The sequence below is a fragment of the Phaenicophaeus curvirostris genome, chromosome 20 (genome assembly GCF_032191515.1).
Source record: "Phaenicophaeus curvirostris isolate KB17595 chromosome 20, BPBGC_Pcur_1.0, whole genome shotgun sequence".
NCBI lineage: Eukaryota > Metazoa > Chordata > Aves > Cuculiformes > Cuculidae > Phaenicophaeus > Phaenicophaeus curvirostris.
Window position 1 is genome coordinate 11,349,684 of NC_091411.1, and position 24,496 is coordinate 11,374,179.

Genomic DNA, 24,496 nt, shown 5'->3' on the forward strand with positions numbered 1-24,496 from the left:
CAGGGTAGTAACTCATAACCAAGACAGGCACGAGTCCCAGAGGAGTACTCCCTAGAGCCCCAGTGCACCACTTTGAAAGTTTACTTTCACATTATTTGCACTTACCTGTGTGTCACAGCTAAATTGATGGGATAACTCCATTCGTTTTACAAATTGGTCTTACATCCACAGCAATAAAGCTCAAGTACTGGTGGGATTTCACCCATTTATACTGTTCCTAGGAGTGCCACGGCAGTGACCCAGCACAGCTTAAGAGAATATATTAAAAGATGTTCATGGATTTAATTGTATTGTGGATATGGTGATTATCTAGTAAGTAACACACACTACACAAGTCTATTAAAGTCCATGTTTTTCCTCCCTCACTTATTCAAGCAGAGGATACTGGAGAATTCAAGAACAAACTGGGTGAGTCAGACAGGGTTAAAACAAACACATACAGTATTTTAAAAGATATTTGTAATAACATAACCAAACACGAACGCATAGTATCATGCTTTTTCCAAAAATAGTGGAAAAGAAAGGCATTCTACTACATTGAATATCTAAGCAAAGCAACGGTTTAACAAAAGATTAGAGCAAACTATTATTCAGGAAGACGTGAGCATATTCAACAGCACACTGTTTTGAAGAGTTTGGATAGAACAGACAGGATGGAGTAAAAAGATTTCAGTGATAATGGACCTGCTGAAGTACCACACTGGAACCTCCTGAGCCCTTACAAACTCATCAGAATAAGCAGGGAAAGGGCTCATGGTTCTATCATGTTTAATCTCCAGATACCTCTCCAGGCATGCGGAGACCCGTAACCGGTTTTAAGTTTATTCCAGAACGTAACAAACAAAAGCAGTTCATCTAACCTACGTCTGATCTCAGGCAAAGCAAAAAAGATGCCATCCACAGCACCCAAGCGTGATTTTAAATCATCTGATAGGCATGAAAAGCTAAAGAATGACACGGCAACAATATCCAACACATTTTACAGTTCTGAGAGTAAAAGTAATCTACCTCATCCACAAAGAGGGAAAATTCTTCTGGCAGAATCCAGGATCGAGGATAGAAGTTATATTCAAGAGGAAACAGATCTTGCATTGTTCGCACCGCTCGACTCAGTGTAATTTTACGTACCATCTCCGTCATACCTGGGAAAATAACAAACAGGGTATAAAGGTGACAAAGAATCCACACTAAAGTCTCAGCCTTAAAGTAAGTTGTTGTATGATCACTCACCCTACTGGCAGGCACTCAGGTCACTGCTGTTAATAAGCTGAAAATATTTTAAAATTTAAAATCTGACAAAATATTTACACCAGTCACCTGTCGTATTTCATATTATATGCATTACCATATCACATTAGAAAAAAACTACAATCAAAAATACAGCTCAGAACAATAGAGAGAAACCTTTAGTCAAACAGTACCTACTGTCTTTGCCATAATCCAGACTTACTGCCCTTACCTGCTGTTGCTCCAGGAATAGGTAAAACTGTCATTTAAATATGATCAACCACTTTATGTTTTGCACTTTGTATTCATCTGAGCAAATATGCCAGAAAGAACATGTTATTGTGTAAGCAGCCAAACCCAGCAGTTTTCCTGCAGCTTTGAATCTCATGCTTGGATCATGCCATGGGAGCTTCGGCAGAAGCTTTTCTCAGGGTCAGGGCATTCAGGGTTACTCTTGAGTTGTTTACATGCTTTCAGATACTACAGCTTATATGGGTCATGCTGCAGCTTCTTTCTCAGCGAGAACATCATCTGTGCGCTGCTCCCCTCCATGGTCAGCAAATTTCCCCAAAACCTCCAGGAACTCAGCAGCCTGATTACAAACCTTAATTTTGGCCAGGAGGTTCCAAATCTACAGGAGGACAGACAGGGAGAGGGACACACACATTTGCTGTAGTCTTACTCCCATCAGGACTACGACTACAAACTATTTTTATAGAAGAGAGATTCCAAGCCTTCCTGAGGACCAAGGCCTTCAGATTCTTTGAATCTCTCACAAGTAACTAAGAAAAGCATCATGATCACTTCTTCAAGAGAAAGAACTTAGTAAAACACAGCATCATTTAGCGTGATATTCCTGGAAACCAGGTCTGGTTCTGAAGGACTCTGGGTTTGAATGCTATGCAGGCCACTCGCTTACCACACAGAAGCCAGAACACAGAGCAGGTAAAATTCATCTAACACAGATATAAACCACACCATCCAATACTTGAAAGTGAATTTCCCACAGACAGGAGACAGTCGGGGTAAACAAAGCACAGAGTGATATTGGAGGTTTCTGTTCTCACAGCATACTAACAGCAGCAATAAATCTGAAGTAAAGGGCTTAGATAAGTCAATACCTAAGCTCTTAGCTCTTATTTAGAGAAGTCTCAACAGAGATTAAATGAAAAAAAGGGAGCTTAAAAAAGTAGAAGAGTTATCATAAAATGAAAGCTGACATGAACTCTTCAATACTAAAAAATCCATTTGAGGAACTCTGCTTCAAGCTTCTCCCTGAGATTGTCCAGAGTACAAAACAAAACAGATTCCTTCTACCTTGAATCAAATCAAATACAATCCAAAAGATACAGCACTGTTATTAGTGCTAGACAACATACAATAATTGCCCACTTTGCTTAAATTATAGCCTAACTCTCTTATTTTTCCTACATTCATACATATGAAGCATTATATTCATTAAAAACACCTTTTCTCCAGAACTAATTTCAGTTTCAGAATGGTGTCTAAAACAATTTCTGTATTCTTAACCCCTAAGAAGAAATCACTTACCAAAACCAGTAATGTGCCAATAATACCATCAGCTTTTTAGCAGACAATTCATACCAAAAACCAGTAAACCACAAAACCAGTTAAAATAGTCATGTTAAGGTATTTGATTAAACTAGAAACAGAAGGAAGGTACCTGGAAACTTGTTGACTTGACCTGAGAATATGTCATTATCGTGAAAGGACACCCCATGCCAATAGATATCACACGGCAAGCGCCTGCCAAAGGGAAACTGGAAAAGAGAGAGAGAGGAGACAAGTTTGGAGGCAGCCTGGCAACACGCATTCATTCCTTACCTTCCTAAACACTCATATGAAGCATAAACCATTCAAAAATGGTCTTCGGACCATTTTGGTTGCAAAACTAAGACTATTCTGATCTGCTCAAGACTCCATAAAACTCCAGATGTTAACAAAACACGAAAGGTTTTCTAGAAACTAAAAACAAACGCCTGCAAGGCATGAGCTGTACTGAGAAACTCCAAGCTTGTTATCAACCACAATTAAGGCATGACTCATTTGTAATTTAAAATCTATTACAGGGAATAAAATTTCATTAAGAAGCACTTAATTCCAGCACACAAAGGCCCAGCAACAGCATGTGCTTCAGCTAGGAAGCAAACAAACTCTGACAATGCCTCCCTTACCATAAACTGGACAACTGCATCATTTGTTTTCTGTTATCAATAAGATCAACCTTTTTTACGCGGTCTGAAGAGCTCTGGAACAGCGATGCCAACTGCTGATGGGAACAGTTTCCAATAGCAGTAGTGTGGTTAAAAAAAAAGCTTCCAGTAGCAAGAACAGAAACTCCAAGAATGAGCAGTATCAACAATTCAAAGCAAAAGAAAATACTGTTAAAAATCAAACATTTGTTAAAACAGTAAAATAATCAGGTTTTTTGTAAAAAATGCACTCTTACTTTTCCACACTTGCTCTTATAACCTTTTATATGCAACTCAACATAGATGCCATTAATTAAACACCACAGGAAATAAATTCACAGGATATCTTCTATTATATTATTAGGTTATATCTTTTTCAAGTGAATATGTGGCATTTCTGGCACATTCTTGTAAGAAAGATGTACCACCCTCACCACCCAATGACTTCACCACCATTTATTTACCAAAAGAACCAAAGTATTTTGCAGAAACTACTTGTTCTTTGCTCCAAACGTCATTTTTCTTGCTTTAAAACATTCCTTTAAGCACTGGATTTTTTTTTCAATGTGACAGAAAAAAGAATCTCATAAAGCTTTTGAGTGAATTACGTTATTTGCTACTTTAATTAAAATTTCAGTTTCCTCAGTAAATAGCCTTGAAATATTAATTTAAAATGCTAATGGAGCAATGTATCCTTTCTCTGTTTCCTTACTCAGAGGGATGAGATATCCAGTTTAAACAGAGCCAGTGGATTCTTCCCTTATTTCATTATTATTCTGCCTGCAGATTCTGGTTTTGTACAAGTGAAAATTAATTCTGTTAGGCTCTGGAAGACAATCAGTGGCCTTAACCTCTCTCCACAGGTATATCCAGAATACAGATGCAGCACTAGGTCTCTGAGCGCCCTTCCCACTAAAACCCGAACTATTTATTTATTTATTAAGCAAAATTGAAATGAAAGGAATGAAATTTGCATTTATATAACACCTTTCATCTACGGAGGATATCAAAGCACTTTACAAACACTGCACAGAAATCATTTCACAGCAGATGAAGAGTGAGCAGCTCTGGGCTGGAAAGGGAAGCATTGCACCCTACGTCAGCAACTCGGATAGCACAGCAACTTCTCAGCTCCTGACAGATCGAGATTATTTGAAATTATCCAACGAGATCAAACTCGCTGCCTGAGTGAGGCGGGAAGGATTCTTAATTACACTATTGCTTTTCTGTAAAAACAGTGGTAAGGAAGGAACAAACAGTGCCAGGGAGATATAAACATAAAGGAGGTTGTAGCAAGAAAGGTGCTGGTCTCTTCTCTCAAGTAAAGAGTGCCAGGATCAGAGGAAATTGCCTTCAGTTGCACCAGGGGAGGTTTAGACTGGATATTAGAAAGAAATTCTTTACTGAAAGAGTGGTGAAGCCCTCGCAGAGGCTGCCCAGGACAGTGGGAGAGTCTCCATCCCTGGAGGAGCAAAAAAAGCGTGTGGCCGTGGCGCTTCAAGATATGGTTTAGTCAGCATGGCGATGTTTGGCTGATGGTTGGACTGGATGAGCTCAAAAGGCTTTTCCAACCTTAATGGTTCTATGATTCTATACAATTAATGTCATTTTGGTAGGATAGGCCTTTCCATGCCCTCCCCAGCTCCCGGTGCATAAGAGAAAAATGGACACTTGAAGCAGTCCTCTCTTCTTATAAAATTTTCCGTCTACGGCTACCTGGTCTTGGCTGGATGAGCCTCAGATCCACACTGGCTGACACCAAAGTGCTCACAGCTCAGGGACTCGGAGTGCTCACAGCCAAGGGACAGGTGTTTGTACCATGACTGGAGCCATCCTTGTGCCGTGTGCCCGTCCCATGCAGAAAAACTGAGAGCCTAGGCCTGGGATCCATCACCACAAACAACTTACAGTCGCAATCAACTCTCTAACTCTTCAAAGAACTTATTTAAAATCATTTTTATTCAGAGTTGAGGGCATTTGTTGGAACAAAAAAACAAAACAAAAAAAAAAACAGAAGCCAGAAAAAGAACAGTAGCGTTTTCACAACTTTGACACCACTAATTATCAATCACAGTCAAATGAGTCTGACAGGTCACCTCTACCTTTTGATAGGAAAGCAATAATTTAAATCATCTCACAGGCCACATCAATCTGGTCCATCATGTTTAATGACAAGTTAAATGACTCTTGTCTCCCCAGCAGCTTTTCCTCGCATAAAATATCAAACTATTCCTATGCCTCCATGCAGCTACTGAACAGCAAGACAAATGAAACACTTAACACTGGGGTATTTGATGCCCGAGACATCTGCTTCTTCCACTTTCCTGGAAATAATTTATTTGGCTAGCTTTCAATTAAGTGATGAATAAACCCAGGATGCAGGCTCAATTTGTGCCCATTATTTCATCTGGCATATCATGTTCGTTTAAAGAATCCGACACACTCCATCAGACAGTCCAGTCTAACAAGGGCAGTAATTGCTTTGCTGCCCTGCACGTTAAAAGTCTGCAATGCTTTTTACAAGGTCCACCCCTGTGCGTGACCCCAGGTAGGGCTAGCAGGGTTGATAATTTAATTTACTCCAAATTCCTACAGCTGAAAAATGGGGTATTTTTCTGTCTTTTGCTTCCAATAACAGAATCTCAATAGTCAAACTGCTCTTCCTCAGATTCTTTCACCTCTTCTTCATGTGTCAGTACCATAGAATAAATCGCTTACCAATAGCAGCCATGTTTAAAGTATTCCTTTTTTTTTTTGATCATAATGGTATTTACCATATGTTAGTTACTAAAATGAACTATTGCCATGTGGACAACTCTGTAATCACATAGTACATTATGACTTACTTCTACAAATTACCAGGGAGCAATAACAGACTATGGCAATATTGCAATAACAAACTATTATGGAAACAAAGCCCTTCCAGCAAGTCAGGGTAATGACAGCAAGATTTCAGAACTTAAAACAAAAAAAAATGAAACAAACCAAAAGTCTATACGATACTGCAATGATGCTATCAATTAGACAGAAGCTACTGATAAAAAGGAGCCCAATTTAAAAAGCCTGTCTCCTGCCCAACAAAATACTCAAGCCGAAGCTTCCAGCAACAAACAGAGAAGACCAGAAACAAAACAATATCAGCAATGGGGAAAAATGTAGAAGAAGTGATGAGGGAGAAGGATCAAGTATACTAAATCAAAGCCCAAGATGCAATCACCTTGAAAAGTGCTATATAAGAGATAACAGCAGAATACCAGCCCCTAAAACATCAGTGTTTAAAGATGCATTTCATGACTACTTCTAGGATTTTTTGCAATGGTGTGTGTGTTCCCTCTGCTGGTCTTGCCATAACAGTGAAACTATTTCCAAGGCTCTGTACCCACCAATGAGAGTTGTGTAAGGAAACATTTTTCTTAATGTTTGAAAGGGAGAGCTTTCAAAATCATACAAGAGCAAAATCAACAAGAGCACATGAAATAAGTCATTGTGTAGGACAGAACACCAAGGAGAATCCAGGGGATAAGATACGCAAAACAGTAAAAGGTCAGGAAACAGCAAAGATAAAAACTAATGAAGACTGAGAAGGCGTTACTCTTCCAGGCAAGGAGCATCTGTGCCGTGGTGGGCAGGGCCAGAAGTTTCCCAAAAAGCTCCACGAAGCCATCTCAATTTCCATAAAGCCACTGATAGAGTTGTTATGGAAAGAAGATCTTCACAATTTCAAAACTATTTATCATCTATAATCTGATACATATTAGAAATCTCTTCAGGGTTTAAATAAGGAGTTCCAAAGAATCAGTTTCATTCCAGCTCCCATGCTGTCACGCCTCCAGCACAGACAGGCAGACACTGAACTCTGCACATGGCAGAAAGAAAACATATGACTCCAGCTGTAGCAGAAAACAAAGCCATACCTCTCTACTGACAACAATTTAGAAGACTAAAGTCTGTTACGCGTGCTTTATTAGGTGGTTTAATATTACTTCATTCACACAGAAAGCTCTTTGACACGCCTTTGGGATAATCCACGAGGCAGAGGCTTTGCCATCGGATCATGCAGCTGATCTGCCCGGTCACACCACCTCGTACCGTGCCATGAGCCTTTCGTCACGTACCCACACCGTGAGGGACCGGTGAAAGGGAAGAAACACAAATTGACACAACACGCCAAACACTTCTGTGCAGAGGTAGATTTCTTCCTTGCCCTTTCCACAATCAGTTTGAGCATAATATCCAATCACCCCTGTTTTGGCTTGCATAACTGCGAAGGCAGCCTTGATCATGAATCAGAGCAGCCTCCAGACCTAGCATCTAATTAGAAATAACGCCAACATGTAGATCATAGTATCACAAAATCACCAGGTTGGAAAAAAACAACCGGATCATGGAGTCCAACCATCCCCATCAATCACTAACCCATGTCCCTCAGGGCCTCGTCCACCCGTCCCTTAAACCCCTCCAGGGAAGGGGACTCAACCCCCTCCCTGGGCAGCCTCTGCCAGTGCCCAGTGACCCTTTCCGTGAAAAAATGACACCAGGGGATGAGGAGGAGGAGGAAGAGGAGAGAACGCTTTGCCAGGGCAGGCCCCAGGCGGGGAGGTTTGCACAGCACAGAGCGGCGGGGGAGCGGCGGGCAGGGCCGGGGGCAGCGGGGAAGGGGCAGGGGGCCCCGGGCAGAGCCAGGAAAGGGGTGACAGGCCGGGGGGAGCGACAAAGTGCGGGAGGGGAGGGCGACAAGGCCGGCGGGGGGGGGTGGGGAGCCGAGCAAAGCCTCCCGCGGGCCGGGAAGGGGCAGGCAGCCCCGGCAGCGCCCCGCGAGCGCCCCGCTCACCTCCCTCCAGCGCAGCTGCCTCAGGCTGATCTTCAGCGCCTCCAGCGAGGTCTTGGCCTTGGAGCTGTCCACCGTGACGCGGGGCCGCCGGCCGCCCCTCGCCGCCGCCGCCGCCCCGCCGCGCCGGGCCCGTCCCCGCGGCGCCCCGTCCCCCCGAGGCCCCGGGGCGGGCAGGGCCGGGGAGCCGGGCGGCTCCTCCGCCTCCCGGTCCATGTCGCGGCGCCGCTCGGCCCCGCCGCCCCCTCGTTGCCATGAGCGCCGCGCGGCCGACGGGGCGCGCGAGGGGCCAATCCCCGCCGGGCGCTGACCCCGCGCGCTCCGCCCCGGCGGCGCTGATGCGGTGAAGCCGCGTCCGCCATTTTGGGACAGGGCGGCGCCCACGGCCTCTTCCGGGGAGGGTGTTTGGGAACGGGGCGCGGCGGAGCGGCCATCTTGGAAGCGGGCGGGTTACCGCGCCCGGCGCGTGGGTGTGGCCGCGCCTCCAGCCCTCCCCTTTGCCGCCGGCCGCGGGGCTCAGGAGTTAAATCCGTTCCTTGTTGCGTGGGGCAGTGATTTTCATCTAAGGCAGGGGGCCCGGTGCTGGTACGGCGAGATAGTGCCCCGCTTCTCTGCCTTAGGCCACTGCACCACGGCCCCTGCGCTTCCGCAGCCCCTGAGCTTCCTCAGGCCTTGAGCTTCCGCAGCCCCTGAGTTCCCTCAGCCCACCCTGCTGCCCTGGACCTACTAGGCTGGAAACATCTCCCTAGCTGGGTGTTTCCACAATCTGCTCAGTGTTGCACAGTTTCAGCTCAATACTGTGCTGCCAGAACCATAGGATGGGTTGGAAGTGATGCCATGAATAGCCAAACTCAATAATCAATGCCCCTTTGATTATTAAGCAGGTATTCCTTTAATAAACGGCGCTGGGGTACACATGGGGTAATCCACCTAATGTGTCCAACTATTGAGACTGGTAACATCACTTCTATACTAGTTAATCATGCATATCCAAACATACATGTCCATATAGATTCCCAGAAACATGGTATATGTCCATTGTTTTTCTGGGAGCTTATTAGCATACCCACTCTTGTATGCACGTCACAGTTTCTTTGTGTCTTCAGAAGCCTCTGGTGGTCTTTATCTTCTTCATGTCCTCTTGGTGAGCTCAGGTCTGTCCTTTATTCCTGCTGAAGGACTGTATTTTCAATACTTGATTTGTTCCTTGTTTCAGCTAGTAAACAAGCTAAACTCCTGTTACAATCACATTTTTCTAACCGCAACCTGGCCAAGATTTGATTTTTATTATTATTGCTTACGCTATTGCTTACCCTTAACATAATGATTTATTCCTTCCTTCAGAAGGGACCTCCAAGCCCATCCAATCCCACCCCCTGCCATGGTGGGGGGCATCTCCCACTGGATCAGGGGCTCCAAGCCCCATCCAGCCTGGCCTTGAACCCCTCCAGGGATGGGGCAGCCACCTCTGCTCTGGGCAGCCTGGGCCAGGGCCTCACAGGAAAACATTTCTTCCTAAGATCCCATCTAAACCTCTCCGCTCCTGTGAGTGAACCAGCTCTTTTAGAGCAGCAAACCCAGATATTTAGAGAATTTTGGAAGTGCAGGGCAGGCGGTGGCGCTGCACCCTGGGAAAAGCAGCCTGGCTGCAAGGGATTCCAGGATTACCTGCAAGGTCTGAGGAGGGGAGAAAATAGAGGATTAATCAGGATTCTGCTTAAAGAAGCTGTCATATGGAGCAGGACTAAACCAGGACATCAGAAGAAATCATTTAAATGAAAGCAAAACTTAAATAAATGCAGCAAAAAGTTGGGAGTTCCAGTTAACTGTAAATTAAAATAAAAGAGCTCCTGACTGCGGAGTTTCTCAGACCAGAAGGAGACATGAATGTATTTTTTACCCTGCCAGAGCAGGTTTTAGGAACATCTGAATCGATGTCTCATTTTCACATCACATGACAGACAATCATGACTCTGATTCTGTGCAAGTGGACCCTTTTTCACAAGTCAGCAGTAGCTTATAAAGAAGGAAGTTTAATCACTAAGATACTGTCTTAACTCAACAGCAAATTAGAGCTTCGCCTGCGACCCCAACACTACACTTATTTTCTTTCAGTGCATTACCTATCTTCCACCATTTAGCCTTGCAGGCAATGAAGAAACTAATTAATTAATTACAGAATTGTGTGGTTGCTCTCAGTTTGCTGTTAAATGATGTGCATTGTTTTTATAGCTATGACAATTCATCATTAAAACCTGGGAGATCTCCCCATGCAGCAGGAGCTCAGAGGGGTCTGTAACTTTGGCAAGGATGGTCCGTCCAGCTGATGTCTTTCTGTGTCCATCACTGACAGGCACATCCTGGTTGTCTCAACAACCACCACCGGACATTGGTACCTGCCAACCGAAGTGTGATTTACAATGCTGACCTGACTCTGACTCTCTCTTATTCTACTGCCAGGCTCTTGGATGAACATTTTTTAACATATATTAAGAGATTTATCATCACCAATGTCAGCAGTGCTGACGGAAAGCCAGGGAAATTGTTAACATTGGCCAAGGCACTAAGAGGCTTTGGAGCATGGGAAATATATTACCAAAGAAAATGATTGCAAAGGAGAAATATTTTTATATCTAATTATTATACATCCATATTTCTTACATGCTGATTGTTTACAAGTTGTTTCTCTACCAAAGAAACCATAATACATCAGATACCTGGGTCGCATTGCATTGGACAGATAAAACCTTCATTTCATGTTGAGATAAATAGAGATGGTGCAGCATGAAGTCAGGCTGTACATGGTATTCAGGTACTGCAAGGTAGGGGAGTAAAGTACAGGTTGAGTAGTAATAAGGTAGCAAGGTAATGCAGGAGGAGAGTTTATGCCACTGAATGCTACAAGCTGGATCTAGCAGCAGGAGAGAAAATACATGAAACTTTAGATCATCTGTCCCCTGTGAGGAGAAGGTAGATTTAAAGTTTCTGTGCGCTCTTCCACACAAGCTTATTTCCTGAGACCCTTGCTCAGAGGGAGTTGTGGATAAGAACAAATTGTTCCTCTCTGTGATAGCAAGTGAACAAGAATGTGTGATGTCTAGAACTCTACATCTGTTAGACTGTGCTGGGGAAACAACAATGAAATGTTTTCTGAATCATCTTCCAGTGTCACAGCGGCGATAGTATTTACTGGGAGGACAGAACAAAGTGTGCTGTCCTACATGGGAGGGGGTTTGATAAGAGTATTGGTATACATGGACATGTACCGGCACAGTATCACATAACTTCAAGAGATATTTCAATTCCATTAATAAACCTTACAGTATTTTGGCCTTGTATGAGCTCTGATCTGACTCCTACTGTAATGTCCCTGTACTTTTACTAGTTACATTCAGGATATCAAATACAAGAGAGGTGCTAGCCTGATACCATGGGAATGAGGAAGGACATTGTTTAATTGTACAGCATTTAACTCATCTCTTAGGACAACAACTTCACAGTCAATTATCCTAAGTCTTTCTGGGTCATTATACCATGACATGGTTAACCTGATGTTTCTGTGTGCAACCACATCTTCCCATGGAGTGCACGGGTAAACGGCTGATGGGTAGCACATCGAAGCATCACTCCAGAGATCGGCCAGTTTCCCCAAGCTGTGCTAGCAGATGCTCTGCCTGTATTTGCAGGAATATTCCTGGTGAAGACCTAAGAATTACACTTTTCCCAGACCATAAACTGAGCAGTATGAGTTTCACATCATGAAAATGTGCTGATCCAAGCAACTCATCCTGAAGCTGAACTGTACTGCCAACTCGTGGCGTACAGAAATCATGAGTCAGACATGGAAAAACATCAAGCTTATGAGATTAGTAAGTAACACTGTCCTTAAACAAGAAATTTTACTTCCTCCAGTAAGCTTTTGTGTTATTGACTCTGGATCAAACTTTATGTCTTTGATCTGTCATCATAAGGACAATAAGTGTATTCTTTTCTATATTTTTATTTTTTAAAAGATAGCTAAGACAAAGAAAATATTAAGTAGCACATAATATGCGAAAAGTATATACAGTCTTTTTAAAATATCTCATAAGACTGGCCTCCTGCCAGTGGCAAAATAATCATTATTTGCAGAAATACTTTAATGTTCCATTTTGAAAAAGAACATTCCTCAAGCTATTAAAAAAAAATAAATTACTCATTATGAACTCTCCATCCATGTCTGAAGTTAATAGTTCCTTTTGCAGTGATGGTGAGTATCTTCTGTTGGTTGTACTTTCACAAATCCTTAAGAAAGCAATGCTTTATAAACTGAAAAGTCAGAAGAAAACATATCGAGCACGCAGACTCCACTTGGAAAATGTCAGGGGTGGTGTTACGCTTCAGACAGGGTTTAAATCTGCATACGTCAACCTATGCTTCCAGTGTTTATGTTAGACCACTGAAGAGTTGTGGTTGACCTACATACACAAACAAAACATTTGCTACGTACTTGGGGTGGGGGGATTTGCAGGACAGAGGGTGATGAAAATATGCATAATTGTAGATGACATTTTTCATTCCCGAGTCCTGCTGCACAGAACTTTGGAACTGGCCATGCATGAAAGAGGCTTGTAGTTCTACTGAGCAGACTGCTTGGCTGTGCTGCTAGGCTCAACCTTCAAGACATTAAGCTTCTGTTTCTTCTTGAGCAATGCAAATCTGGTATAATCATCGAACCGAGCAAACCCTGTACTTGCAGAGGACACGTATGACAGTGACTGAGGGAGCTGAAACAATGACAGTTCCTTGTGTCATCTCTGAGTTCATGTCATGTGGCAGCTTCAGAGCCTCACTTAGACATTTTGATTGCAAATTTTTTCTGTTTTCTTCAAATCCCCAGTACAACAGAGGGTAACATTGCACCATTTCAGCCAACAGGACCGTATTTATATATTCTTGCCTCCATATTTCATAACACAGTATTTATTGAACATGATTGGTGCCCCCAGGCTTACTTGGCTAAACAAAGATTTTAGTTTATCACCTATTGATCATGAGCAATAGTTATCTGATGTGGAGCAAACAAGAGGGACTGGAGGTCAAACCACATTTCTGAACTATCTCATCCATTATTTTGATAATTTACCTACACAGAAAAGTTCAGATTTGGCAATGGTCAGGGTTCCTGATTTGTGCCCATTTTTTCTGTTAAAATGAAGCCGAAGATCGAGTCATTTAAATGAAGGTTGGGCAGTTACATAGTAGGAAATAGAAATCTTTACCTCCCTTTGCTTCCTGATCTTTTTTTTTCACTAGAGGAGAGCACAGCTTCCTAGAACAACAGAAGGAAAAACACATACATAACCCTCTGACCTTGCAGGAGCTTTGTATGACAGTGTTTCATGGTTGTGGAGAACTGACACGCTGTTGCCCTTAAGCCTGCATCTTAACGTTGGATTGCTGACTGTCTCGAGATATCAAGGAAAGCCAACAGATTTTGCTATGTTAATTTTGCTTCCTTGAGTAAAGAAAGCGATTGTAAGGGAAGCAGAATATGCCTGAAATTTTGGAAATCCAACTGCAATACACTGTTTCTTTCCTCCTCTAGCAGAACATGTTATTCCTGTAATATGCTTTCTCCCCTTCCCCCACATCAGCCCAGCCTGCTCTGTAGGAGGACGGGACAGAAGCTGGTTGTTAGGATTATGCATAAAAACAACTCCCAAACTCTTAAATGACTGTTACATGTAACTGAGATAATATTCAAAGTCATTTGAATTAGTGAAAGGTTTTATTGCTTTGCTGCACAGCCCAGATGATTCACCTATATTCGTCTTTCTGTCCTATAAAGCCATCAGTAAGTCAGTTAAATCCCTTTGGTCTTAATTGATGAAACTTTGTGGCAGTAACAGCAAGTCTGCTAGCAGGATAGCACACCAGAGACTTTGCTCTAAAAATTGCACCAGGACAAATAAAAATTAATTATGTTGATAGTGTCACATGGCAAAACCAGGTCTGCCAAGACAGTAAGCATGCTCTTGGATCTGACATGTCTGATGTGGAAGGGATCTCCTGTAACGGGGGCTTTGTCTGCCATTACTGGACATCTGTCTGATTTTCTTTCTATGTCAGATCTTATTTATCATTTAAAGTCTTTGCAGTTCTGCCGTGCAGACATAAGTGCTTAAAATGGTTAGCACAAGAGAGGAAAATTCCTTGGCATCAAGACCTGGTCTCCTTTGGAAAGGATGCAGCACCTCTGCAACTCCTTTATCTGAGTTGTGAAGGTGGGTTTGGAGGAAACCTGGCAGGATCAGGTGGGAGAAACAGCTATCTTCTCAGCAAACCAGCAGACAGAATGAGTGAACTCCCTGCATATAACACCCGCAACCTGAACCACATCACATTTGAGGTCTCTTCAGTTAAACTATATAGGAAGAATGATTGCCACGCAGAGTAAACATCAATACAGACAGAAATTTGCATCCATGTGAGAGAAAGGGAAGGGAAGAAATCTTAGTAGCCTACGCCTGAAAAAGCAAGCTGATATAAACCTGTTCTCTGCAAAACCACTTGAAGCAAGGAGCCAAGAAGCTGTCTCTGGAGCTTCACTCCTACTGTGTTCACAGGAACGGGACTTTCTCTGTGTGCTTTGCACATCAAAGAAATAACTAGCTCAGTACCTTCATCTGATGCAAACACCCACTATGAGGTTTGGCTAACTGTTCGCGTCAGGAAGGAGTAATGCTATTAGGGGTTTGTTTAGACTAAATCCGTGATGATGTACTGTGTAACTTTAATTCCACATATTTTCCCAGTTTTATTATCCAGAAGAAAAGCCATACAGCTTTCTTAACTGTGAAGGAGTCAAAGAATGTTCTTTGCCCAACAAACTAGAAAGTTAACAGCTTTTTAAGCTTAGCAGCCTTCAAACTCGATTCTCAAGCACAGATCCAAACCATTAACCTTAAGAGCTAAGCCCTTCAAAAAGTTCACAGAAGTTAATGAACATGGAATATTAAACACCTCCATTCAGTTGTGATCTAACACAGTCTGGCACTGCAAGCTTTATTAAATCAGTCGCCTTATTTTCCTCAGGATTCCCACGAGATGTTTCTTTCCCCATACCCAAAGAATTTTATAATCTGCAGGATAGTGGAGGACGCCAGGATGGAAATAAAAAGGCCATTCTTGTTATTTCATCCTGTCCTTTCTATCAGATTTTAAGATGGAACCATCCCAAGCAAAGTCTGTACACTCCAACTTACATCGGAAAGCTCTTGTGGCAGTGGGAGGGTAACGAGGAGGAACTTTCAGCAGCTCAGCATCACGACAGGTTCGTGCATGTCTCAGTTGAAATGCAGTATTGCAGAATCAATGTAGAGACTCTCCAGCAGTGGCTGTGTTAGGGTTTTTTTCCCCTCACCAGCTGAGCTTTGCTGGCTTTCTCATCAAAGGAAGCACAAGCCCAGGCTGACTAGGTGGCACCTCCTCCTCTTTGGGCTTAGGACTGAATCTTGCTCAGTCAGTCCAAGGCCGCTTGCATGCAAAATCTAGGTTATTCATTCAGATCAACAGATATTTTTTAAATCAATATTCATCCAAGATTAAAAAAAAAAAAAAAAGTACCAAAAAGACCACCAAATAGTCACCAACAAAGAACTGGACTGATGGATCTGCAGGCGAGGTGTGTATCTAGAGTAGCATATTAGGCAGAAACCAATTAATGCATTTACAGACCTGAAACAAACCCTATTTTGAGTTATGCTGTATAAGAGACAAATTAGCATAAACATGTGAGTATTTAAACGGGAAGGCAATGTTGTAACTTGGAAGGAACAAAAAAAGCAGCCTGTCTGGAAACAGAAGAGCTTCGCAAAGAAGGGAGAACCCATCCCAGAGCAAGAGCCAGAACGAACTGCTAATGCTACAAAATACTTGAACATGTAGGGTCGCAGTCACTGAACCAATATTAATTCTTTGGGCTTTTCCTCCCTCTCTTAATTACAACTTTCTGATTTTTTGGCTCTTGCCCATCTCCCACTGAGTTATAAGTACTCAGAGACGCCAAGAAACTCAGATGATTACGCTCCTGAGACGGAGACCGAGCTGTGCACTGTCTGCCTGTGGTCAAAATTTTCTCTCTCGCTAACGTGGAAGCCACATAAAAGGTGGTGTCCAACAGCGCTCAAGGATCCAGCCAGGGAGTAACTTGTATGACTAAACGTTATAACTGATCACTCAAAAATTAATGCTGGGGAACGCAGAGGAGATCAGAGCACATCTAGGCCTCCACCCCTGGGATCCTACACAGTTCATGCTTCTGATCTTTCCTGTAACGGGTGGACATTTGATAGGAATGGTTGGACTCGATGATCCAGTGGGTCTCTTCCAACCTGGTGATTCTATGATTCTATGACACCAGCCAGGGGACAATGGGGTGGACAGAGGGGTGGTGGCGGGGGACAGCGGGAGAAACCGGGGGGACAATGGAGCAGGCAGCAGGGGACACCGGGGGTGACACTAGGGCGAGCAGCAAGGAGGTGGTGGGGGACAACAGGGGGACAGATGGATGTGAGGTGGGTACATTGTGGGAAACCTGAGGGGACAGCGGGGCAGGATAATGGCAGGGGACAATGGGGGGACAATGCGGCAGGCACAGCGGAGGATGACAGGAGGATACTGGGGGGGACACTGGGGTGGACATGGGGTGGGCACAGGGCCGTGGCAGGGGACATCAGGCACCAGGAATAATAGCAGGGGACATAGACAGGGACATGGAGTGGGCACCGATGTGGTGGCAGGGGACACCGAATGGGACAGCATGACAGCGGGCACTGGGGGGACATGGGGTGGTGGCAGGGGACACCAGGAGGAACAACGGGGTGGTGGGCACCAGGGGTGACACCAGGCAGACATGTGGCGGTGGCAGGGGACAGTGGGGGGATGATGGACACCGGGGGGACACCGAGGGGGACAATGGGATGGTGGGCACTGGGGGTGACACCGTGAGGACAAAGGGACAGCGGGATGGTGGCAGGGGACAGCAAGAGGGACGGGGGGGGCGGTGGCAGGAGACATCGGCGGGTGGGGACATCAAGGCAGCGTCGGGGGACAGCGGGGGGGCAGGGGATGGTGCCAGGGGGCAGCAGGGGAACGGGGGGGCCACACGAGGGGTGTCGGGGGGCCGCGGGGCGGTGTCAGGGGACGGGGGGGGGGGGGGGCCCAGGGGCGGGGCGGGTCCCCCATCCCGGCCAATGGCGCGGGGGGGGCGGGCCCCGCGGCGGCTCCGCGGCCGCTCGTTCAAACGCGGCCGGGCTCGGGCTGCGCGGCGCGGGCCGCGGCCCCGCCATGCCCGTCAGGAGCCGCTACAACCTGGTGGACGATGGCTGCGACTCCCGCGTCCCGCTGCACAACGAGGAGGCCTTCCAGCACGGCATCCACTTCCAGGCGAAGGTGAGAGCCCGCCCGCCGCGCGGCTAGTGGCCCCGCCAGCTGGTGGCCACGGGGGCTGCGCCGGCCACGGGGCTAGTGGCCCCACAATCTGGTGGCCACAGGGGCTGTGCCAGTCTATGGGGCTAGTGGCCCCACAAGCTGGTGGCCCTGCAAGCTGGTGGCCACAGGGGCTGTGCCAGTCTATGAGGCTAATGGCCCCACAAACTCGTAGCCTCACAAGCTGGTGGCCACAGGGGCTGTGCCGGCCACGGAGCTAGTGGCCCCACAAGCTGGTGGCCCTGCAAGCTGGTTGGTGGCTACAGGGCTGCTGGCCTCGCAATCTGATGGCCACGGGGGCTGTGCCAGTCTATGGGGCTAGTGGCCCCATAATAAGCTAGTAGCCCTGCAAGCTGGTGGTCACAGGGGCTATGCCGGCCATGGAGCTAGTGGCCCCACAAGCTGATAGCCCTGCAAGCTGGTTGGTGGCTACAGGGCTGCTGGCCCCACAATCTGGTGGCCACAGGGGCTGTGCCAGCAATAGGGCTAATGGCCCCACAAGCTGGTAGCCCTGCAAACTGGTGGCTGCGGGCCACAGGTCTCTGCTGACCCCACAGGCTGCTGGCTATAGGGCTAGTGGCCCCACAAGCTGGTAGCCCTGCAAGGTGGTGGCTGCAGGGCTGCTGGCCATGGGCCTCTCCTGGCCCCGCAGGCCGGTGGCCACAGGTGTGTGCTGGCCATGAGGCTGCTGGCCCCGCAGGCTGGGGACCACAGGGGCTGTGCTGGCAGCCATGGGTCTCTCGTGGCCCTACAAGTTGGTGGCTACGGGACTCCTGCTCACTGGGGCTTTGCCAACCATGGGGCTAGTGGCCCCACAAGCTGGTGGCCGCAGGGGCTCACCATTTCCACCAGCCCTGCCTGTGATGTTTTCCTCCCCTCTGTGCCAGGTCCCAGGGAGTCTACAGAAAGCACCCATAAATTAAGAAAGCCTCACATTTAATTATCACAATCAAACAGGTTCTTGCTCTTTTCCCAGTATTTTTTTCCAGCTGTCTAATCCTTAGAAGCCTCCATGTGCGCTGCATTTGAGAACTCATCTGGAAAGCCCTCACAGTGGACGCTGCCTGTGCCAGGTGCCTGTGTGCATCCTTGCTCTGGTGCCTGTCCTGTCCCCATGGGGCAGGACCTCATTCCTGTCACAGTGAAGCAACAGATCAGTATTCCCTTGGAAGCCAGCAGGCTTAGATGCTGCTTGGATGAGGCTTTGAGGTTGGATGTTTGGATGAGGTTGCTTAAAGCACTCATCCAGCCTGATCCAGTGGGAAGTGTCCCTGCCCATGGCAGAGGGGTTCGAACTGGATGATCTTTAAGGTCCCTTCCCACTCAAATCATTCAATGATTCTTGGTATTAGTGCCATCTGACCTGTTCCCTGCATGAAAAGCTGGGCAGGCAGGGTCCTCGTTCAAACACTTTCGGTCTCCAGGTATCAGAGAAATAGCAATAATTGTCAGAGATCTCATATTGATCAGGAAGAACAGCCTGGCAGCGCAGCGTCACTCTCAGAAGTGACTCCATTGGAATTGACATTCTGTAGGCAGCACGGGGAGCGGGTTTATAATTCAGCTGACAAGAACTGCATTTTGCTGGAGCAACTCTAGGGTTCCCTTCCCCTCTTTGCAGGTGGCCTAACACAGATTAGAAATGGAATTCACGCCTTCTCTCTCCCGAGTTGGAAAGAAGGGACATATATATTCAAATAAAGCTTTGAAATGCGGATTTTGTGCAATTTGGTTTTCCTGCTAAAACTGCTGTAAGATTTAAGCAGGATATAGGATGGATCTGAATAGACAGTTAATCATGTCTTTTTAAAATCTCTCTTCCTTAGAAGTGAAAAACAATCTTTGCTTTTATTTAAATTAACATTTGCTGCACCGCCGACTGTGCTGAGGAGGAGAAAAATCCTTATTTTGATTTTTAAGAGATGGGAAGCAATTGTACCTTTAACTGAGTGAAATGGGCTTCTTCAGATTGATGGCTTCAGGCATCCAGAGCTATTCAGAGAGTGGCTAAGGCGCTGTGAGATGTGTGGGTCTGAGATGGGGCTTGCATTACCTTAGTAACATGCTTGCTCAATTCTGCTCTCGCGTCTGTCTCTTCCAATTAGGACACTCATTGTGGGCACATCACTCAACTGCAACTCTGACAATGACAAGGCTGTAAGTGGCTGCCAGGTGCCTCGCACCAGGCAATCTGACTGACCATGTTTAGTCTCTAATCTCCACATACCAAACTGTCTTATTTGCCTTATAATCTTCAGGAAGAAGCTTCAGGAGGTCAATGCTGGGAGCTCCTTTTGGAGAGGTGGCTGTTTGTACGGTGCTTTGTGAGCAGGCAGGGCTCAATATGGGAGCATAGAATCATGGAATGGTTTGGGTTGCAAGGTTCCTCAAAGCCCATCCAGTCCCACCCCCTGTCATGGGCAGGGACACCTCCCACTGGATCAGGGGCTCCAGGTCCCATCCAACCTGGCCTTGAACCCTTTCCAGGGATGGGGCAGCCATGGCTTCTTTGGGCAACCTGGGCCAGGACCTCTAGACTCGCTCCAGCAGATCCATGTCCTTCTTGTGCTGAGGAACCAAACTCCTCAGCAAGGCCAAAGCAGGAAGTCTGGGAGAATCTGCTCTGGCTCAGCAGTCACCAGCTCTCCTCTTGCCCCCACCTATCAGTTTATCTTTGGTAGCGTGGCCTCTTCCCCCACAGCAGCTCTGCTGTTCACAGAGAAACTGCCAGCCAGCTGCACTGAATTAATCTGGATTACCTGTGACTGTACCGACAGCCACCGCGGAATGGGGAAGGAGATGCCTGCAAACCAGAGAGACTTCAGGTCTGGAGCAATACTGATATGCCCTCACAACCAAGGCAGAGGGAAATCCTAGCTCTGTTGCTCCCATCCGTGCTGCCCTCAAGCTTTCATGGTCCAAGTGCTTTGACTCTCCTGTGAGTTACCAAAGGCTATAACTGAACCCAACTGATCTTAAAAATGCCATTTTGCCAAAGCATTTACAGAAGAATTAGAAAAGCCAGATGACCTTTCAAATTGCTTGCGGTGTTTATTTCAAGGCAGGCAGAAGAGCAGTAAATACTGAGCCAGGAGAACTCATCTTTGAAAGCCCTATTAAGTTTTTCAAAGATAAAACCCTCTGCAAGCAACGCAGTAGAGAAATAAAACCAGAATTATGCCAGTAACAGTGATAGCAATGGGGATGCTCTTGGGGAAGTATTTTGTCTGTTCATATGTGTATTATCACCCTGAACATTTGCAGGGGCCTCCTGATTAGCTGCCCCTTCTCCTCAGGGAGCAACTTCCAAATAACCTCTACAACCTGAAACCACGCACTCAAAAACCAGACACAATTCACGAATCAAATGCTTTTGAGGGGGACCAAGCTTTTTAAACTGCTCTCTGCCTCTGCCATTAACCTGCCTGTGACAGCCACGCAGAGATGGGCTGCGTGTCACCAAGGCAGTTGACAGACCCTGACAGGAACCCCCGACGCTGTGTGCAGCTGCCCAGGCCACAGCCGCAGAGCTGCACCCAGCACCAGCCCTGGCATCACTCATTGGGCCGCTCACCTTCTCACTCAGATGACATTTTTCTTTCCCTCACCATCATGCCCTCGATGTGTAAGTCTTTCCACAGAGCTGTGAGCCACGCCACTCATAACATTAACGCCCTTTTGCTCCACCAGCCAGGTGACTGTCCAGGACACCGCATGTTTTCCTCACTCCCAACACTGAGCTGGCAGCTTTGTGTCTCCTCCGCTTGACAGCGATGCAGGCATCGCTCCTGTCCATCTGTGCCGTGTGTGCTCTCACAGGTACCGTCGTGCCGTGGCACAACCGGAGTCTGTGTTGACACACAAGCATTACAGCCCAGCACGAGGGAGAGCAGTACGGGCAGCGCAGGGAACAGCACACAGGAGGGAAAACCACCAGCAGCAGGAAGCTGTCTGCCTGCAGGTCTTCCCTAACAACCCACACAGCACTGACACTGCACGCGAGAGAGCAGGGAGCCGAGTCGCAGAAAGCTGGAGGTGTGCGCAGCAACAGAGGCGCTGGGACGCGGTGTCTGCCCGCCTCTCAGCCCTGAGCGAGGGGCCCTGCTAGCAGCGATGCTTACACTGAAACACAGACACCCAACAGCAAGGGCAGCCGCTATCGCAGCCCAGCCTGGCAGCTTGTTTAGGATGGCAGCTCCCTGAAGGGCAGTTTGAAACAGCTGGCCTGTGACAGACTGCAGTGGGTTTACCAGGATCCTGCAGACAGCTGAGCTGGTCCAGCCAAGCAGGGAACACGGTGTCCAGGGGGAAGATTGTCCAGACTGAAAAGCTAGGCCAGAATCACAAGCCTTTTCCAGGAAAGCTAGTTGTTGTACCTCCTGGCAAATTTTAGCTTTGAGTCTTTTAAAAGAAGGTGTAGTCAGGAATGACAAAGGATGGACAGTCCCATTTTCAGACCCACAGATCATGACTTGATTAACAACCAACATTGCCCTGCAAAGCACTGGGAAGGGTGCATCCAGGGTCCAAATGAGGTCAGAGGCTCACACCAAACTTTGGAAGTCCATGAACCTCCTTCCGCCTGGCTTTGGTAATGCTACCCACAACAGATGTTCCTACCATATGCTGGGTCAAGCAAGTCTAACTAAACAAGGACTAAATGAATGACGTGAGTTACAGCTATCTCACTGTTCTGTCTTTCAGTACATCGGCAGCTTGGACGTACCCAGGCCCAACAGCCGTGTGGAGATTGTGGCAGCCATGAGGAGGATCCGGGTAAGTTCAAAAGAGCCGAATCCCACATCACATAGAAGGTTACATTCCCTGGAGCGACTTGGTTGCAGTGCACTGTTTTGCATTCCCCCCCATCTTTCCTATCAGGTGCTCAGATCTCAGCATAATCAGGGTTTTAACAAGCCTCTCCAGAGATTCCCAGGGTGTATTAGGATAGACCCATCCCCTGCTCTTTGCAAAACTCAGACCCTGGTGTCTGCTGAGCAGGTACAGGGATTCTTCTTGAGCCGAGGAGGCTAATTTAGCCTGTTTGGGTTTTTGCGTGTGTGAAAAATGAGATGTACACAATCCGCTCCACAAAAGCACTCGAATTCATTGACAGTTCCAAATGTGTTGTTATTAAATATTGGTGGCCTGGCAGATGTTACGGATGTAAATCCCATCAGACTAGACTTTGTGGATTCTGCTGCTCATGGAATAATTTGCTGCTTTCCCCCCTCCTCCAGCACAGTTCTACAGTTCCTGTCTCCTATCATCAGATTTGTGCTCTTCCTCTTTTAGTCCTTTATTCTTCAGGACAGCTTGTGAATGGTCACCACATTTAGCTACGAGTAGCTGGGTGGGCAGCTTACATCTGCTTCGTGTACGACCAGTTCAAGTGTCTCTACCCCAAAAGGCAAAGCAGCTGTTGTGCCGGGCTGGAGTTTTGCAGTTTAATTCTGAGGCTGTTCATATGTCTCACATCAGCTGAAGCCGGTCTGAGAATCTTCCCTTTAAAGCTTTGAAGGGATTATCCTTTTTCCCCCCCTCCCTCCTGCAGTGTTTAGCCATCTAATTTTCATTTAGAATAGCGCTTCTTAAACTTAGGCTGTAACTGGCTGGGGAGCTGATGTATTCATCTCCAGCCAAGCTCCAAAATTATATTCCCCTGCCTTTGCCTGCTCTGCTAGCACAGCTCTTGCTCGGAACACGGTGCAGCAGCAAGCTAAACTGTGTGGTTATTTATGGAACAAGTGAACACCTACAGGAAGCAAAGGCAATAGGTGAGGATTACTGGGGCAGTTTAGGTGCTGGCATAACTACTGGTAATTTTTGATCTGAATCATTATTTAGCATCAGATTTGTCAGTGCACTTCTGCTGATTTTTGACTGGCTATCAGCCTTGCAAGAAAAAGCCTCAGTATTTTAATCTCAGTTCCTAGAAAGCATTGCATTCTGTTTTCACAGAGGTACCGAGCTCAGAGCCTTGGCAGTGCAATAGCTCACTTGAGTGCCACACAAAGCATATAAGGAACCACTCTGCATTCGTGGATGCCATCACTTAATTCTATCACACAATATTTTCAAAATAGGCATCCTGTATTCTATACTGGGTTTTAAATCTTGGAAGCCCTTTCCGAAAAGGGAGGGCTTCCCTTTTCATGTGCATATTGTACAGCAGGATCTTATTCAGACACTTCCTGGCTGCTGAGCGGAAGATGCTCCTCTATTGAAGATAGTTAATTGGCACTGATCCTTAATTAGAGCATAAAGAATGAACTGGGAGGGCTTTGAAGAGAATTCTAGTGGATAGAGTACACAACCTAGGAACTGAGGGAAGATGGGGGTTATTTATGTAGCGTTCATTTGCATGCAGAGGCCTTGTCTATACTGGTGTTTTTTCCCATGGAGTCTCAGCAGCACCAGTTGTAACTGGGAGGAAACATTGGAAGGAGCTATTGGTGGAAACTAGTATTTTGCTACCATCTTATTGGGAGCGGTAGTGCCCGTTCGCACCGCAAGAGCGAGAGAGGTCCTGCGGCCTTGCCAGGTGTTGGCAGGAGCACATTGTGCTGAAGCTTTCATCCCGTGTGCACTCCAGTGTTCCAGTGGAATTGTCTGCTGGGGCGGAAGAGAAAAGTCACACAGTACAAGCCCCAGCACAACATTTCCTATGCTGCTCTCTCTGCCCTGCAACATGGGAGGAGGCAGCGTGAGCCACCAGCCAGCGGAGCGCAGGGCGGCCCGCAGCACAGGAGGCTCT

The 24,496-nt window shown here is 46.5% G+C and overlaps 3 protein-coding genes across 3 annotated transcripts in view; 2 read left to right on the forward strand and 1 right to left on the reverse strand.

The window, feature by feature from the left end:
- The window catches only part of TTLL11 (tubulin tyrosine ligase like 11), a 40,375-nt gene extending 31,745 nt beyond the window's left edge, over positions 1–8,630 (reverse strand). The window contains 4 exon segments of the mRNA XM_069873598.1: positions 1,009–1,142; positions 2,912–3,008; positions 8,272–8,496; positions 8,499–8,630. Coding sequence (XP_069729699.1) covers positions 1,009–1,142; positions 2,912–3,008; positions 8,272–8,496; positions 8,499–8,630 — 588 coding nt within the window.
- Positions 1–24,496, forward strand: part of PTGS1 (prostaglandin-endoperoxide synthase 1) — a 200,637-nt gene that overhangs the window by 48,283 nt on the left and 127,858 nt on the right. The window lies entirely within an intron of this gene.
- LOC138729280 (carboxyl-terminal PDZ ligand of neuronal nitric oxide synthase protein-like) overlaps positions 17,533–24,496 on the forward strand; it is a 34,671-nt gene continuing 27,707 nt past the window's right edge. Inside the window, exons 1-2 of the mRNA XM_069873354.1 lie at positions 17,533–17,703; positions 22,444–22,515. Coding sequence (XP_069729455.1) covers positions 17,599–17,703; positions 22,444–22,515 — 177 coding nt within the window. The 5' untranslated portion in view covers positions 17,533–17,598. The remainder of the gene's footprint in view (positions 17,704–22,443; positions 22,516–24,496) is intronic.